A 16,988-nucleotide genomic window follows, 5' to 3' on the forward strand; every position below is an offset into this window, starting at 1 on the left:
TTGTTGTTTTCTTTCTCCTGAGGGAGTTGTACTCTCCGTGATGGGGCAGTGTTTGCCTTGTCACTGCTGTGGAATATTTCCTGAGGGTTGGCATTGTTGGTCAATCTTTTTTGAGGCAGTGTGGCTTTTCTGAAGCGTTGATGGGGCTAACAGTGTTTTTTGAAGCAAAGGAGGACTTCCTAAGGGCAGACAGGACTGGGAGGTCCACACCACGATGGTAGCAGATTTCACTTGGTCATGCAGAGCTTGCTCGGGTGTTTTTAGGCTGTGGGGTTCTTGCAGGGGTTTGCAGTGTTGGGCATCTGTTCCTCAGGAGTGCATCACCCCCTGGGGACTGGAGCAGCTATCTGGGTCACTGAGAACCTAAGAGGCTCTTCCCTAGGGCAGCCCAACTCAGAAGGACGGCCTGCGAATGTAGGCGGATCTTTTCACAGTCTGGCCAAGCTTGTTGCAGCTTTTCTGGGCTGCACGGGGTCCTCCAGGGGGCTGGTGGTGCTGAGCAGCTATTCCACGGGAGTGGGGCACCCCCTGGGGGCTTTGGCGGGTAGCAGGGCCGTTGGAAACCCAAGAGGCTCCTCCCCAGGGCAGCCCAACTCAGAAAAACCGTCCGAGAATTAGGCAGATCTATTCACGGCCTGGCTAGGCTTGTTCTAGCTTTTCTGGGCTGCAGGCCTTTTCTCGGGGGCTGGTGGTATTTGGTGCTGCTCTGCGGAAGTGTAGCCCCTCCAAAGGGCAAGCAGGCCTGTGCAGGGACAGCCCCTGCGGTGGTAGGCTTCAGGCAGTTGTTGAGGCCAGCCCTCCTGGATGGCAGGCAGCCCCAGGTTCTGCGAGAGCGTAGGGGGTGGTGGGGGTGGGGGGAGGGGATGCACTGGGAAACACAGCTTTCAGCTAGCTAGCGGGCCTGTAAGCTTGCTGTGGCATGGGGGGTATTCTATGGGGACCCACCCCTTCTTCTCTCCCCTCCCCAGCACGGGCGCAGACCAGGCTCTTCTCCCAGGTTCCCTCTGATGCGGCTTTCCACTTCCCCGCCCCTAGAGTATTGCTCCCTTTCTCTGCGACAGCTTTGTTTTCTAGTCTCCCAGGCAGTCTCTGCCCCATCAAATGGTTTCTAGACCTCCCAAGCAGTTTCCGCTCCGCCCCGCCCCCCCAGCCTTTTCTCTGGGACTAACCTCTGGAGCCGAGGTCTCGGTGCCCAGCCCCCATCCAGCGTCCCCCGGCCCTTTCTCGGGGACTAACCTCTGGAGCTGAGGTCTCGGTGCCCAGCCCCCACCCAGGCGTCTCAATTTTTGGTGACTGTGCCCGTAGTTCAGATGGTCCGTTCTGTTCTTGATTGGCTTTTCTGTACTTCAACTTACTGCTACACTCTTCTCTGCATCTGGAGATTCCTCCGGTTCGTTTGATCTTTCCCCCATGTGGGTGACTTTCCAGGGTGCGGGATCCCTTTCTCCTCTGCAGTTCCCTTTCGGGAGCGCCCGTCCCGCTCGGATTCACCTTCTCTCACTCTCCTCCTTTCTCCCGTTCTGCCCAGTAATGTCACGAACTTCTTGCCGTTATTGGAGTTTAGGTTCCTCTGCCAGCGATTGGTTGGTGTTCTGTGCGAGTCATTTATTCTGTAGATGTGCTTTTTTTGTTGTGTTTGTGGGAGAGGGCGAGCGTGTCCCCCTACTCCTCCGCCATCTTGTCCTCTCTCCTACTTTTTCTTTATATTTGATATTTACTGAGTTTCTTGGGCTTGTGTCCTTAGAATTTTCACCAATTTTTTTTTCTTTTTTTTTTTTTCTTTTTATGGCCACACGTGCAGCATATGGAAGTTCCCAGGCTAGGGTGTGAATCAGTTGCAGCTGCTAGCTTGTGCCACAGCCATAGCAATGTCAGATCCAATCCACATCTGCAGCCTATGCTGCAGCTTGTGGCAATACCAGATCCTTAACCCACTGAGCACGGCCAAGAATTGAACCTGCATCCTCATGGACACTATGTCAGGTTCTTAATCCACTGAGCCACAATGGGAACTCCTGGAACTTTAAAACGTTATTTCTGTACTCTTATCTCTGACCCCTGCTTCTGAGACTCTTTTATGTGTTTTGTTGGTTTAATATTGTCCCATAATCACTGACACTCTATTCAGTTCTTTTCAAATTTTTTTTTTTTAAATGTACTTCATTTAGGACACGTTGTATTTCTGTCTTAGGGGTCAGTAATATTTTCTTCTTCAGTATCTAATCTGTTGTTAATCCCACCTAGCAGTGTTTTCAGTTTGTTATATTTTTGATCTCTAGAAGTTCTATTTGGTTCTTCTTTATATGTTAACATTTCTATAACAATGTTTGTATTTTTCTTTGACTACATGAATATATTTACTATAGTTGTTTTAAAGTTCTTATTTGCTAATTCTAGCATCTCTGTCATATCAGGTCTGTTTGTATTACATAGTTTTTATCCTGGCTATGGGTCACATTTTCCTGATTCTTAGCATGTCTAATACTTTTTGATTGGATACTGGATCTTATAAATGTTACATTATTCAGTGTCTACATTTTTTTGCCTTCCTTTCTATGGTTCTTTGTTTTGGTTGTGATTATTTGCAGCTTAGTTTGATCCTTTCATGATTGTCTTTTTTCTTTGTTACAACAGATCTCAAGTAACCTCTTCTGTAGGGGTAGTTTAGCCTTGTTAGCCTGTTATCCTTTCTAGGATCTCATTTAATGCACCAGGTAATTAACAAGAATTTGGTACACTTGCTGCTCAGAACCTGAATGCTTTCTAGACCTGTATGAGCTCTGTGGACTGTTCAGTTGATAGATTTTTAGTTATGACCTGGAGTGCCTTTTAGAAATCAGATAAGAGTCAAAGGATCTCATGAAGTTTTCTTTTTTTTCTTCCCCAGTAGTGCTCTCTTCTCCAGAACTGTACCCTACAACTTCAAGCTGCCTCAGGTTTCCTGAATCCTGATATGTGTCTTCATAACTCAGTGAGACTTTCATTTTTTGTTTGGGATCCCATTCCTGTGCCAGAGTCCACAGTTTGCCTCCAGGCATAAAGCTGTGGACATTGTGTATCACCTCACTTGTTTCTTCTCTCTCAGGGAACATGGTACTAGTTGCCACTTGTCAATATCTGAAAATAATTGTTTCATGAATTCCATCTAGTCTTCTTGTTGCTTATAGCAGTTGTGGAAATCTGGTCCCTGTCCATCATGGCTGGAAGTAAAAGTCCTGTTGTTTTCATTTAAAAAAAAAAAATTAAATTACCATTTTACTTTGGAACAATTTTGTATCTACAGAAAAGTTGTAAAGATAGTACAGTGTTCTAGTTTGCCTAGTTCTTGTTGTTAACATCTTACAATTCCATGGAACATTTGTCAAAACTAAGAAACTGACACAGGCCTACACTACAGCCACAGCAATACTGGATCCAAGCCACATCTGTAACCTACAGCACAGCTTGTGGCAATGCTGGATCCTTACCCCACTGAGAGAGGCCAAAGATTAAACCCCCATCCTCAAGGACACTATGTCAGATTCTTAACCTGCTGATCCCCAGTGGGAACTCCATAATTCATATTTTGATTTGGCCTTTTTTATAGGTAGAATTTGAATTGAGGCAGATATTGTGTGGATAACCAAAAAATTTTTTATTTTGGTGTCTGGGCACCCTGCCTTTAGTGTAATAAATGCAAGTGTGTGTGTGTGTGTGTGTGTGTGTATGTTTGTGTATGTATACACTTATTTATATATAGACATATAGCATTTTGGCATAAATAATATTTAGAGTAATATGATAAAGTAGTTAGGTATTCCTTCCTAAAAGTAATGTTTAAAGAATATTGATTTTAAAATATGGAAGCATTTCATATACCCAAAGCAAGGAATAAAATATATGGTGTAATTGTCTAAATTGTATTAGGCTTAGCAAGTTAATACCTACACAGAATTGATTTAATCTAGCATATGAAGGTCTTAAATTCATTAAATTTTGTATCTTTCTTATTCTGTGTCACTGACATTATTATTGTTTTTTTGGCCCTACCTGCAACATGTAGAAGTTCCTGGGCCAGAGATCAAACCTATGCAGCAGCAACCTGCACCTCTGCAGTGACATCACCATATCCTTAACCCATAGCACTGCAAGGGAACTCCAATTTGGTTCAATTTTTTTATTTTTAATTTTTTTGGCTTTTCCCAATGCAGGTGAAAGTTCCCAGGTCAGCCATAGCAGTGACCTGAGCCATAGCCGTGACAACACTGCATCCTTAATCCTCTGAGTCACCATGGAACTCCTAGAATTGACATTTTCACATTAGATATTAGGCTTACAGATATAGAAGAAAAATTTTAATTCTATTTAAAAAATACTATATGCAGATTAATTATGAGGTATAGTAAATAAGACAGGTTTGAAAATAATTTGTCAAAATCTAGTTATATGGTCTTAAAAATAATGATGTAAGTTTATTTTTTTAAATTTTTCCTATATGATTTTCATTGGTCACTGTAGTTTTTTGCTCTGAATAGTTTGCTGCTGCTGATTGCATGAAGTCTCCACCAGAGAGTGCTAAAGATGCTTCATTGGGAAAAGTGTTATTCACTTAGGCTTGCCTGGGCTTGTCAGTTGGATAGACTTTTTTTTTTAAGACAAGAATTTGATTTCTTATTTTCAAAATTTCTTTTGCTGTGAAGTAAATTCTGTACCTTGACAGTTGGGTATTTCTACAGATAACCATAAATGATGCATAGTCTCTCTTTCCATTCTTGGTTCTCCATGCTGGCTTGAAATATCTTTGATTTGATTATTTTATGAAGTTACCCTTTAGAAACTAAAAGTTTGCATTTTCTTTTACCCAATAGGTGTTGGTTTTTTCTTTATATAATCAGTGCTTTTCTGAAAACTTGGATAATTTAAAATAAACTAGGGAAACTGGTAATTTGTTTTATGAGGTTGAAAAATATTTATTGTACATACTTTTATTTTTAAAAGCAACTAAATCAGCAGATAGTTTTAATATTTGCAATTCTAACATATAGTGTTATTCTCAATAGTATTATCTGTGATGACCATTTTGTGATATGCATTTAGAGCAGTGTATGAAAGTAAGTCTCATTCCTTTATATTTGATAAATCTCTAAGTGCACATTTTACAAAGTGATTGTTTAGCAGAAATACTGAATGATAACAGATTTTTTTTTTTTTCCTTTTTTCCTCTAGGTATCTGCACTCAAATAACATAGTTGTGGTTCCGGAAGGTGAGTGCTCTTCCAGTTTTTAGTTGGGAGATGCTATAGGTTAAGCTGTGCTTTATAATAATAGAACAGATTGTTTCTTTAAATATTTTGGTTGGCATAATAGGGAATTTTAATTACGAAGCATCATTATTAGTTTCAAAAAATTTTTTCCCTCTAATTAGTAAGTTCAGTTAACAGTTATGATTAAATTTAGTAACAAGTCTGAAATGGTTATAATGGTTAGGGAAATTATTATCAGATAAACTGTCATTAGGTAGATAATAAACTGATAACTTCAAGCTTAATGAATCCAGTTAAGCATTTTGGTTAGATAAAAGACATTAGGTATCATTTCATGAATTATTAATTCAAGCAATTTTTTACACTGTTTTAACATTTTTATTTGTGCCTTTTTAAAAATTTATTACATATTATTTTGAGACAGAAGTGTTTTCACTTCATAAAATTTAATTTGATAATATGTTTTTACTACTATGTCAGCTCCGGAGACAGGGATATTAAGTAGTAAAATATTTAAACTTGAAGTACTTGCATTAAGGGTTTGCCTTAACACTTGTGTCAAATTAATTTGCTTTTACCATTCTTTTCTCTTGAAGCAATTGGGTCCCTTATAAAGCTACAGTGTTTGGATCTTAGTGACAATGCCTTAGAAATTGTTTGCCCAGAAATTGGTCGTCTGAGAGCTTTACGTCATCTTCGACTAGCTAATAACCAACTGCAATTCCTACCTCCAGGTAATCATAATCTATAAGCACACACGTTTCTTGTCTATTACAAATCTGTTTTTATTAGTATTTCTCTTTGTGTGTAGGCAGTGGGCTTTGCATATGTATGTAAGTATTTAATTGTCCATTTGTTTGGGGATGACACTGGAAAGTCGATGAAATGTGACTAAGAGTCTTTTCCTGATGCAAACATAGGAAGGTGTCATTTATGTTTTTGAGCTACAATTACGACAGTTCTGCATTGCAAGAGGTGCCCTTTCAAATCATTGCCCTGGTGAAATATTTGTACCAAAAGCTACTTCGGTTATGAATTTCATGTTAGACAATTTTTATGAGCTTTGCATGCTACATTTTAGTATCCAAAAGGCAGAACATGCAGTATTTTTTCTTATTCTGTAGTGAAGTAAAAGATGAACATTAACTTTGATTTAACATGAAATCATACTAAAATTTAGTAGCAGAATTTAAGTTTGAGTCCTAGAATTAATTGTCAATTCTGCATACCAATCATCCTATTAGATTGTGATGTGCCTATAAACAGTACCGAAATCTTACATTCTCCTGAGCTACCATTAAACCCTTTGACTTTTTTTCCAGGGGCATTCAGAGACCTTCCTTTGTGAACCCTCATATTTGCAGATTCCACTGTCCTATATCATTTGCCATGTTTTGGGGAAAAAAAAAAAAGGAAATTGATTAAAAAAAAAAAAAAAACACTTCTGCTTCAGGTATTACATGAAAGTTACTCTGCATTCAAAAATAAGCCAAAAAATGGAGTCCCTATGTGGCATATTGAGTTAAGGATCTAGCATTGTCACTGTAGTGGCTCAGGTCACTACTGTGGCACGGGTTCACACTTTGGCCTAGGAACTTCCACATGCCACAGCTATGGCCAACAACAAACAAATAAACAAACCCAAAAGTGAGCAGAAAAAAATATAAATGTCACTCATATTGGCTGGGATTATTTCTACCAAGTAACTCAGGAATATCACCTTTTAGTGTATCCAAGTGAAATATGTAACTCAACCAAAATTACAAATTGCTATCTGTCATAGAACTTCAGTGTCACCTGAAATTGTTAAACACTACTCATGTTAAATTCATGAATGAATTTATAATTAAAAAAAAATACTTTCTCCAACATTTTTCTGGTGCAGAAATTTCTAAATGAAATATAGTAGCTGATTAATATTTAGGTTTTATGTGCTGATAGATTCAAATTGTTTACAAAAATGATAGTAACAATTGACTCTTCTTAAAAAACTTTCTTAACCTCATATTATGAGTTTCTTACTTTTTCCAACTATACTTGATACAAAAAATGTCAACATGCTGTAGGATTATGATCTTTCCTTTAAATTTTATTGTATGTAATCAAGCTCAGTGGTGTTTCATCATTCTAGCTTTCATCCAATTTATGTACTCACATACTCAGGAAACTAGATTCTCTTTTGGAGATAGTGTAGAAAGTGGATCAGCAAAGATAATGCATGAGATTTTCACAGTATTTTTGTATTATAAAATATGCTATATTATAGAATCAAAATGCATGAATATAATATTCATAAGGCTCCGTTTTCTATACGTTTAAAGAATGTATGAGTAATACAACTCTGGTAAAGTATTGTTTTTTGTGTTCCATTCTTCTGTCTTTTCCTGTCATGTAAGAGCATTTTGTGGTAATTTTGTGGCCATTTCCTTCCATTATATACTCTCAGAGGTTAAGGATGTCCTACTAATGTCATTGACTGCTTCCTAAAAACCAGTGAAGGATATAGGTTTCCTGACTAATATAACTTTTAATTTATATCTGATTTGTTTCATAATAGACTTGAGGCATTTGCTTCTGATTTTATTTCCCTAGCTTATTTCTGTTGATTGTGTTTGATTTTGCTTGTTTTGAGTAAAGTTACATACAGTAATAGCTATGTATTTTGAGTAGACTCTTGATTAAGCTACATGTATTTTTTTTTCTAGGCCATCATGAATAGCAGTGGGCTAGAGCTTACTAATTTTTTGATTCACTTTATATATCTCTTTATGAGGTAATTTCAGGTTTATGATTTAATGAGATGAGGTCTAGGTACACATCTCCCTAAGTGTGTTTGGGGACATACCATGGAAAAGTATTCTAACTGTAGTGAAAAATGGGAGGGACTGCCACGTAGTCTCTATTTGATGACGGCAGGCCCCAGTTGGTGTCTGATTGTTAGCTTCTTCTACCTAGTCCATGCTATGGGTATAGACTTCTTACATATTACATTCCTATGAAAGTGTTAACATTTTATTATATGTATTTTTTTGTGGTTGAAAAACCTTTGAATATAATTTCAGCCAGTATTTAAGGTTTGAAATTTTAAGAGCAATATTTGAAAAATTTGAAACACTCAAAATACCTAGATGAATAATTGAGAGTTTTAAAATTAGGATCTAAGAATTGATTATAGGGGTTTCATGAATGCCCTTGAATTGTACAGACAGTTTGTCTCTACAAATTGTACATATTGCTGTGAAGAACTTTCAGTGTTTTTAACAGTTTCTCAAACAGATCCATAATGACTCATGGTTGATTCTCTTGGTTGTTTACCGATATCCATTCTTTGGGACTGTCCCTTTCCTCCATTATGTTGGATTGCGGAGTACTGTCATTTTTTTATCTTGTGACATTGCTTTCTCTCCATAATTGGTCCTTGTGTAGGTAGGTACCTGACCCAAGCAGGACCAGTTCTTTCCCTGGGAATTTTGAAAGACTGGTCAGGGAGAAGGAAAGGAGCAAGAGAGCTCAGAGGAGGCCAAAAAAGAAAATCAGGCTCTCTTTCTTCCTGGGCTTCTGCACAACACTGTGTAATCTTGTAGGTCAGGTAGTAGCCATGTGAACTGGGAATCAAGGAAAGAGAGATGAAGCAGATGATTAGAAAAACGGAGGCAGAGACTTCCTAAGTTTTTTTTAATTTCCCAATCACGGATTCTATTCTTAAGGCCCGTAGACTTTGTGCTTAAGCTAGCTCTAGTTGGCTTCTATGAATTGTCACTAAAAGATCTCCATGTAACACAGCTGTTCCGAAGGCTTAAATCAGCCTGGCGATATAGGATTAATTGTATATTGAACTTTCCTGTGTATATGACTGTTCTGCTTTGAAATTGCAAAAGCTCGGGGAGTTCCCGTCATGGCGCAGTGGTTAACGACTCCGACTAGGAACCATGAGGTTGCGGGTTCGATCCCTGCCCTTGCTCAGTGCTTGCTCAGTGGGTTAACGATTCGGCATTGCCGTGAGCTGTGGTATAGGTTGCAGACGCGGCTTGGATCCCGCGTTGCTGTGGCTCTGGCGTAGGCCGGTGGCTACAGCTCCAATTTGACCCCTAGCCTGGGAACCTCCATGTGCCGCGGGAGCGGCCCAAGAAATAGCAAAAAAAAAAAGAAAAAATTGCAAAAGCTCTTATGATAGTGGGAAGTCAAGGTTTAGTAACAGCATGACCAGGAGTATGTCTGTGAAATGATTCATTCTGTCACCTATTTTTTTCCTTTTTAGAGTGTACTTTGCACCCTTTCTATTAGATGTCTTCTTTTGTACAAGTAATTTGGGGGAGGTACAGAGAACATTGATGTGAAGTGGTGACGGGGTATAGAAATGTGAGTCAGCCTTTAAAGAATGTAATTAAGCCACTTAGGCTCCTTAGCTGGCCTGAATTAACCGAAGACAGATTAACAGGAGAAAATATACAAATTTTGTTTAGTAATTTTTACATGTACACAGGAGCCTTCATAAGAAATGAAGACACGAAGAAGCAGTTAGACCAAAACACTTACATACTAGATTGGACAAAGCATATTAAATTGTGAAAATGTGTAAGACAAAGGAATTTGGGTGAGGGCAGTTAGTTGTGGAAAGTGACTTAGAAGATAAGGTTTGGTTTAATGAAGTTTGTGCAGATTCCCCTTGGCCTCAGCTGCTTGTGTCTGGTGATAAGAATGTCTTCCTTCCTCCCAGCTTGGGGGTGGCACCTTTCGTATGAGAATTTTATCTCCTCCTTTTAGGAGGAAGGAAGGTTAGAGTGCCTTTCTTTCATCTGCAGTTTTTCATGCCTTTAACTTAAAATAATCAGTATGCCAGAATGGCATATTTTGGGGTGGCATACTCTACACTCCTACATCAGTTACCACAGTGTGCAACTTGCACATCCCTCAGAATCATCCCACTCAAATGCTGAAAGAGCTAGAGTATTTAAACCTCAGCTTCCAGAAATGATTGGTTGAGAGTTGCTTGGGTGAAAGGGTGGGTATTAATTCTCTGACTTCTGGAATGCTGCACCTGTGTATACGCAAGCAGAGCAGCAGCCTTTTGCACTTTATGACAAGGCCTCAGCCACAATGATAGGGATACTGGGCCAAGAACACTGAAGTGGTATACCTCGGTGATAGCTCTGACAAGCTCCAGACATCATGGGCCATGGGTGGAGAAAGGGGCTTTGTACATCTGCTTTAAAAATCTGACTTGGGGAGTTCCCGTTGTGGCGCACTAGTTGACGAATCCGACTAGGAACAGTGAGGTTGTGGGTTTGATCCCTGGCCTTGCTCAGTGGGTTGAGGATCCGGCGTTGCCGTGAGCTGTGGTGTGGGTTGCAGACGCGGCTCGGGATCCCGCGTTGCTGTGACTCTGGCATAGGCTGGTGGCTACAGCTCTGGTTGGACCCCTAGCCTGGGAACCTCCATGTGCTGCGGGAGCAGCCCAAGAAATGGCAAAAAGACAAAAAAAAAAAAAAAAAAAAAAAAAAAAATCTTCTGACTTGGCTTATACACCCCAACCTGAAAGATAAGACTAATTTAATAATTTGGGTTTAGCTTGGTTCTAAGATGAATAAATAATCACCCCACCGCTGCCACCGAAAAAATCTTCTGGCTAAAGTTACTGAAATAGTAGTCTATAGTGTAAGAAAGATAGAACCTTGAAGTACTATTTTTCTGAGCAGATCTAGCCCCTCTCCCCTTTTCCGGTAACTTTGTATTTTATTTGGCAGTGAATGCTCTGTGTTTATATTAAAATATCACACAGAAAAGGTTAAATGAATATTTTGGCTTTTCTAAAAAACTGATATTTAAAATCTTATTTTTAATTTTCATTTTTCACATGTAAAAATTATATTTAAAGTATACAATGTGATATTTTGACATATGTATATATTGTAAAATGGTTACTACAAACGAATTAACATATTTATCACCTCCAGTCACCTTGCCTGTGTGTGTCGCATGTATGTAAGAAGATTTGAAATCTACTCTCTGGGCAAATTTCAAATATACAATATGTTATTATTCCAGTTGCCTTTCTTTTTAAAACCCCTTTTATTACTATAAATTTTAAACACAAAAGTCAACAGAATAGAATAATAAGCCCTCATATACCCAGTACCTAACTATAACAATTATTATGCCTTTCTCCTCTCATGTGATTTTCTTTTAATTTTGTTCTTCTTATTTTTGTCCCCCCTTGAAGGTTTTTTAAATGGAAGTACAGACAGTGAGATGCATAAGTATACAATTAAAATTTACAGACAGTGAAATGCATAAGGATATAATTCTAAGTTTTGACAAATGTATATACCCATGTTATTTAAGATATAGACTATTTCCATAAGCCCAGAAAATTCTCTTATGCCAATTGATTGATCCCAGTCAATCAGTCTGTCTGCTTTAAGCAAACTGTCTTTTGGTTTCTCTCACCGTAGATTAATTTCAATTGTTGGTGAAAATAACATAAATGAGACCATATAGTATGTTCTCTATGTCTGACCTCTTGCACTCAAGGTAATGGTTTCAAGGAGTTCCTGTTGTGGCTCAGCCAGTTAAGGGCCCAATGTTGTCTCTGAGAATGTAGGTATGATCCCTGGCCTAGCTCAGTGGGTCAAGGATCTGGTTTTGCTGTAAGCTGTGGTGTAGGTCGCAGATGCGGCTCAAATCCAGTGTTGGCCATGGCTGTGGCATAGGCCTCAGCTGTAGCTCTCATTTAATCCCTAGCTGGGAACTTCCATTTGCCACAGGTGCGGCCATAAAAAGAGAAAAAAAAAATGGTTTTGAGGTGCATCCATGTTGTTGTATGTATCAGTAGTTAATTCTTTTTTATTGCAGTGTAGAATACCATTGTATAAGTATATAGTTTATAGTTTATTTCTCTCGATGGACATGTCAATTTTTTCTAGCTTTGGGCTATTATCAATAAAACCAGTATAAACATTCTTGTATAAGACTCTATGGATATGTGTTTTCATTTCTCTTGGGTAAATACCTAGGAGTGGAAATGTGTGTGTGATTCATAATGTAAGGTATATCTTTAACTTCGTAACAAATTGCCCAGCAGTTTTTAAAGTGGTTATATCATTTTACACTTCTCTCAGAAATAATATGAGAATTCTAGTTGCTTTGCATCTTTGCTCCTATTTGGTATTGTCTGTTTTTGGCTTTGTACTAATGCTTGGGAAATTGTATTGCATTGTTTTAATTTGTATTTCATTGAATTTGTCTTCCCCTCTTGACTAATGGTGTTGAGCACCTTCTGATGTATTCATGGACTATTCCAAATCTTTTTGAATCATAGAAGATATCTTCCCTCTTTACAAACCAGAGGCCAGCTTTAGGTTGCTGAAGATTCTCTTTGCTCTCTAGTTCTGCTCCTTTCTTTCTGTGCCTCGAGAGTTCTTCTAGCCCTGTTGCTGTGTTGGCCTATGGTATGGCTGCCCTGTACTCTGCAAAGGTGGGTCTTGCCTCTGTGAAGTTTTTCTTAGTTTTCCTGTTATCTCCCAATCCTCAAGTCTTCCTTAGGTCAAAGTCTAGAGGACTTTGGGGAGACTATCTCAGCACTCTTCTCTTGCCCCCATTTTTGGCGAAGACTAGTGGGAAAGTGTGTGTGTGTGTGTGTGTATGTGTATGTATTTGGGGCCTGGTAGTTCATACAATTGCTGTGTTGGGGGCTCCTCTGAATTTTGTGCTAGTATGCCAGTCCACACATAGCCCTTCAAAGTTAGACTGGTTTCTCTTTAACCCTTATCTGTGGTAGATTCCTCGTCCTCCTGTTTCAGTCAAGGGTGATAGGCGCTGGGCATCTCTTCTCTTATAAAATATGCTTATCACTTCTTGGAGTTGATTCAGATTTTTTGGTGTCCTTAGCCTGACAGATTTTAAAAACTATGATTGCATAGCTTACCCAACTTCTTTTAATAGTTAGGGTTTAAGTGAGAAATCTTTTTGACTTTCTGTTTTATTATTGGAAGTAAGTTCTCCTCCTCATAGTCTACCACAATTGGTTTTGTTATTCCACCTTTCTTTTTCTACCTCCTTCTGTCTTCTTTTGGATTATTTTAATATGTTTTAGTGTTCCATTATTTGCTCTATTGGCTTTTCTTTAGAGTTTATAATATGCACCCTAAACTTATTATAATTTACTTATGATATTATACCACTTAATATAAATTATAAGAACCTTCCAATAGTGAACTTCCATTTACCCTCCTTCTTTTGTGTTTTTGTATTACATATTTTATTTTTACATACATTATAAACCCTACAATATAATGTTTATTTTGCAACAGTAAGTTTTCTTTAAAGGAAATAACAATAACTTTTTAAAAGAGATATTCTTTGGGATTCCTATTGCGGTTCAGTGGAAACAAACCCAGCTAGTATCTATGAAGATGTGGGATCTATCCCTGGCCTCTCTCACTGGGTTAAGGATCCAGTGTTGCTGTGCGCAGTGGTGTAGGTCCCAGACGTGGCTCAGATCCCATGTTGCTGTGGCTGTGGCCTAGGCTGGCAGCTGCAGCTGCAGCTCTGATTCAACCCTTAGCTGGGAACTTCCATATGCTGCAGGTGTGGCCCATATATTTACCATTTCCTGTACTCTTCATTCCTTACTTTAGATCTCTTTTTTATTTGGTATCATTTCTCTTCAGCCTAAAGCACTTTCTTTAATATTTCTTATAGTGCAGGTCTACTGGCAGTGAACTATGTTAGTTTCTCTTTATGTGAAAATATCCTTTTTTCACCTTTAACTTTGAAAGATATTTTCTCGGGATATAGGATTCTGGGTTGACAGGATTATTTTTAAAGTGCTTTTAAAGGTGACCTTCCATTTGTAATGAGAAGTCATTTGCAATCATTGTATCATTGTTACCTTGTATATGTCTTTTTCTATATAACTACATTAAAAATTTTCTCTTTACCTTTGGTGTTAGCAGTTTGTCTATGATGTGCCATGATGTAGGATTTTTAAAATATTTTTCCTGCATGGGCTTTTCTTGATTCCTAAATTGGAAAGTTTTCTGTTGGCTTTTTTTTTTTTTTTTGGCTTTTTAGGGTTGCACCCACGGCTGTCCCAGGCTAGGGGTTGAATCGGAGCTACAGCTGCTGGCCTACACCACAGCCACAGTAATGTAGGATCCAGGCCACTTCTGTGACCTACACCACAGCTCACAGCAACACCAGATCCTAGACCCACTGAACAAGGCCAGGAATTGAACCTGAATCCTCATGGATACTAGTTGGATTCGTTTCTGCTGTGCCACAATGGGAACTCTTGTTATTTTTTCCTTTATATATTTTTCTGCCTCACTTTTTTTTTTCTTTCAAGAACTCCAGTTACACACATTAGATTATTTGATAATGTTTCACAGGTCACTTAGACTTTGTCCTTTTTTAAAAAATTATTTTTTTCTCCTAATCTAAAGGTCAAATGATACCTATTTATCTGTCTTCTACTCCAGCAACTTTTTGCTCTCCAGTATGTTATTTATTAAACCTCTTTTCACCCTCTCACAGCTTTTTCCTCTTTGGTACCCTGTCCTGCATTTTCCAGCTGCTCCAGCCGCTCCAACTGTGATCCCTGATTCTTTTTAACACTGTAAGACTGTAGGTTTCTGCTTGGGTTCCACTTCCCTTTCGTATGGCCCAGAAAGTCTTGTCCAACTTGGACATAAGGAGTGTTTCCCTTATTGCAGTGACTAAAGTCCTTTGTTTCTTGTCTGTTTCTTGAAAACAGTTGCCTCATATATTTTTGACTACTTTTATTGCTATATTTTGGTAGGAGGCAAGTCTGGTATCCAGTGACCCTGTCGTATCTAGAAGTGGAAGTGCTGTTAGATGTTCTTTGATTTCTCATCTGATTGCTTACCTGCATTCTTTTATATATGTGTGTGTGTGTGTATGACTTGTATACCACTGAAACATTTATATGTTGCCTTCTCCTAGGTCCAGTATCAAAACTATAACATTATTTGTTTTAGAGTAAGTTTAATTTTCTTCCAGAGAAAAGTAAAATTATGTGACCTGTTTTAAATAGAAATACCATGCACTTACAAATAAAGGATTACTGGAGAAAAATTTCCATCAGTGCAGAGCTGCTTGCCAAATACTTTGTGTTCACCCTTGGTAAAGACAACAGAGGCCAATGGATATTAGAAGAATCAGAAAAACCAGCTAACCCTTGTTAAGAGAATCCTGATGCTTTTGTGATTCACCGTAAACTCTGTGAACTCCCATGAGAGAAGGTTATGGTAACAAACAACAGCAAAATGTAACTAGGAGTCAGAAAAGATGTTGCTTACATCTGGCATATGGCATATAAATCAGCTTGTTTTTTTTGAAATACTTTTATCCTTGAAAAGTTGTTTTGGATACCAAAAAAGGAAGGATTTTTAGCCCAAATTGAAAACATTACAGCAATCTCTGTTGTACTTTAATAGATAAAAGCATGCACAAAGAAATATATACTGCATATAACTAGCATGAATTACTCTAAAACTCAGGCTTCAGTTATGGTCAGGTTTATTATTTTTTTCTTCAAATTTATTTTTCCTCTAGTTGAGCCTCTGTTGCTTTATTGAAATGAAATTTAGTTTCTCTTTTTAGATCTATCCTGTTGCCACCTAAATTATTCTGAAATCTCTGTGCTCATTGGTCTAATGTTGAGTTCAAGAGCATGGTTCAAAACATCATGCTGTGTACTAGAGGAAATAGGAGTGATGAAGATGTACAAAATCTAGAGCCAGGCTTTTTAAAGGAGCTTATAATATTTTATTATCTAGCAGCTTAAACTGCATTTCCAAAGAAGAGAGAAGAGAGAGAAAGAAATATTGAGTGTTAATAGATGGCCATTATCTTGGTATAGTGCCAAGTGTTTAAAGATACCCAATTTGACAACGAATGGATAGAGGGATAAAAATTAACAATTTACCTATCCTCAGCTTGTTGGATGACCACTGAATAAATTGTCGACCGAGTCCTAAACTCACGTTGAGAATTTATTCTTTCAGTGTCTTTTTATGTAGCACATATAGAACTTTAAAGTAACCGTATACTATGTAGTTAAATACATATTAGTAACTTTTTATTAACATATAGATTTTTTATTTAGATTTTTTACATAAAACTTTTGGTATACTAGAGATAAAACACAGATTCCTCAGGAAAAAAATATCAATACTATTACGTATTGTAAAATGTGGTTACAAATAGAATTAAAACTTTAAAATTGTATTTAAAAGCTTCTACAAGTTTTGAGAATTGGGCAAAAGTTTTAGAATAAAAATGACCATTAAAATTCTTCTAAAAGAAAAACAATGTTTTCTGGACCGTGTATCCTTCTCAGTGCAAATAAATACAAAAAGTACTCCTTTTTAGGAAAGGCGTGAAGAGAAGTGGTGGAAAACTTGCCAAATGTCAGTAACACAGAAGTTCATTGTGATGATACTTTTTTAAAAAAGGCAAAAGGAGAAAAGTCGGTCCCTTAGACTTAGAAAGCCTCTCCCATCAATCATACTGCTGGCTAAGACATGTTGAATTCCTTTCCATGGACAATTCTTCTGTGAAAATATTTCAAAGCAGCTAACATCATGACAGCAGTGATCTAATTTGAAATCTTTTAAGGGGAATACTTCCAAATCCACTTCACAAGCAGTGCTGCTGCTTTTCTCTTTCTGTACACAGCTCATTTCTACGCCATAGTCTATTACAGGCATGATGCTGTGTGGA

General features: G+C 38.0%; 1 protein-coding gene across 4 annotated transcripts in view; it reads left to right on the forward strand.

Moving 5' to 3' along the window:
* The window catches only part of LRRC28 (leucine rich repeat containing 28), a 196,309-nt gene that overhangs the window by 46,823 nt on the left and 132,498 nt on the right, over positions 1-16,988 (forward strand). For all 4 annotated transcript variants that reach the window (XM_001925096.7, XM_013993225.2, XM_021098403.1 and 1 more), the window contains 2 exons: positions 5,206-5,243; positions 5,840-5,977. In XM_001925096.7, coding sequence (XP_001925131.4) covers positions 5,206-5,243; positions 5,840-5,977 — 176 coding nt within the window. The remainder of the gene's footprint in view (positions 1-5,205; positions 5,244-5,839; positions 5,978-16,988) is intronic.

The sequence above is a fragment of the Sus scrofa genome, chromosome 1 (genome assembly GCF_000003025.6).
Source record: "Sus scrofa isolate TJ Tabasco breed Duroc chromosome 1, Sscrofa11.1, whole genome shotgun sequence".
NCBI lineage: Eukaryota > Metazoa > Chordata > Mammalia > Artiodactyla > Suidae > Sus > Sus scrofa.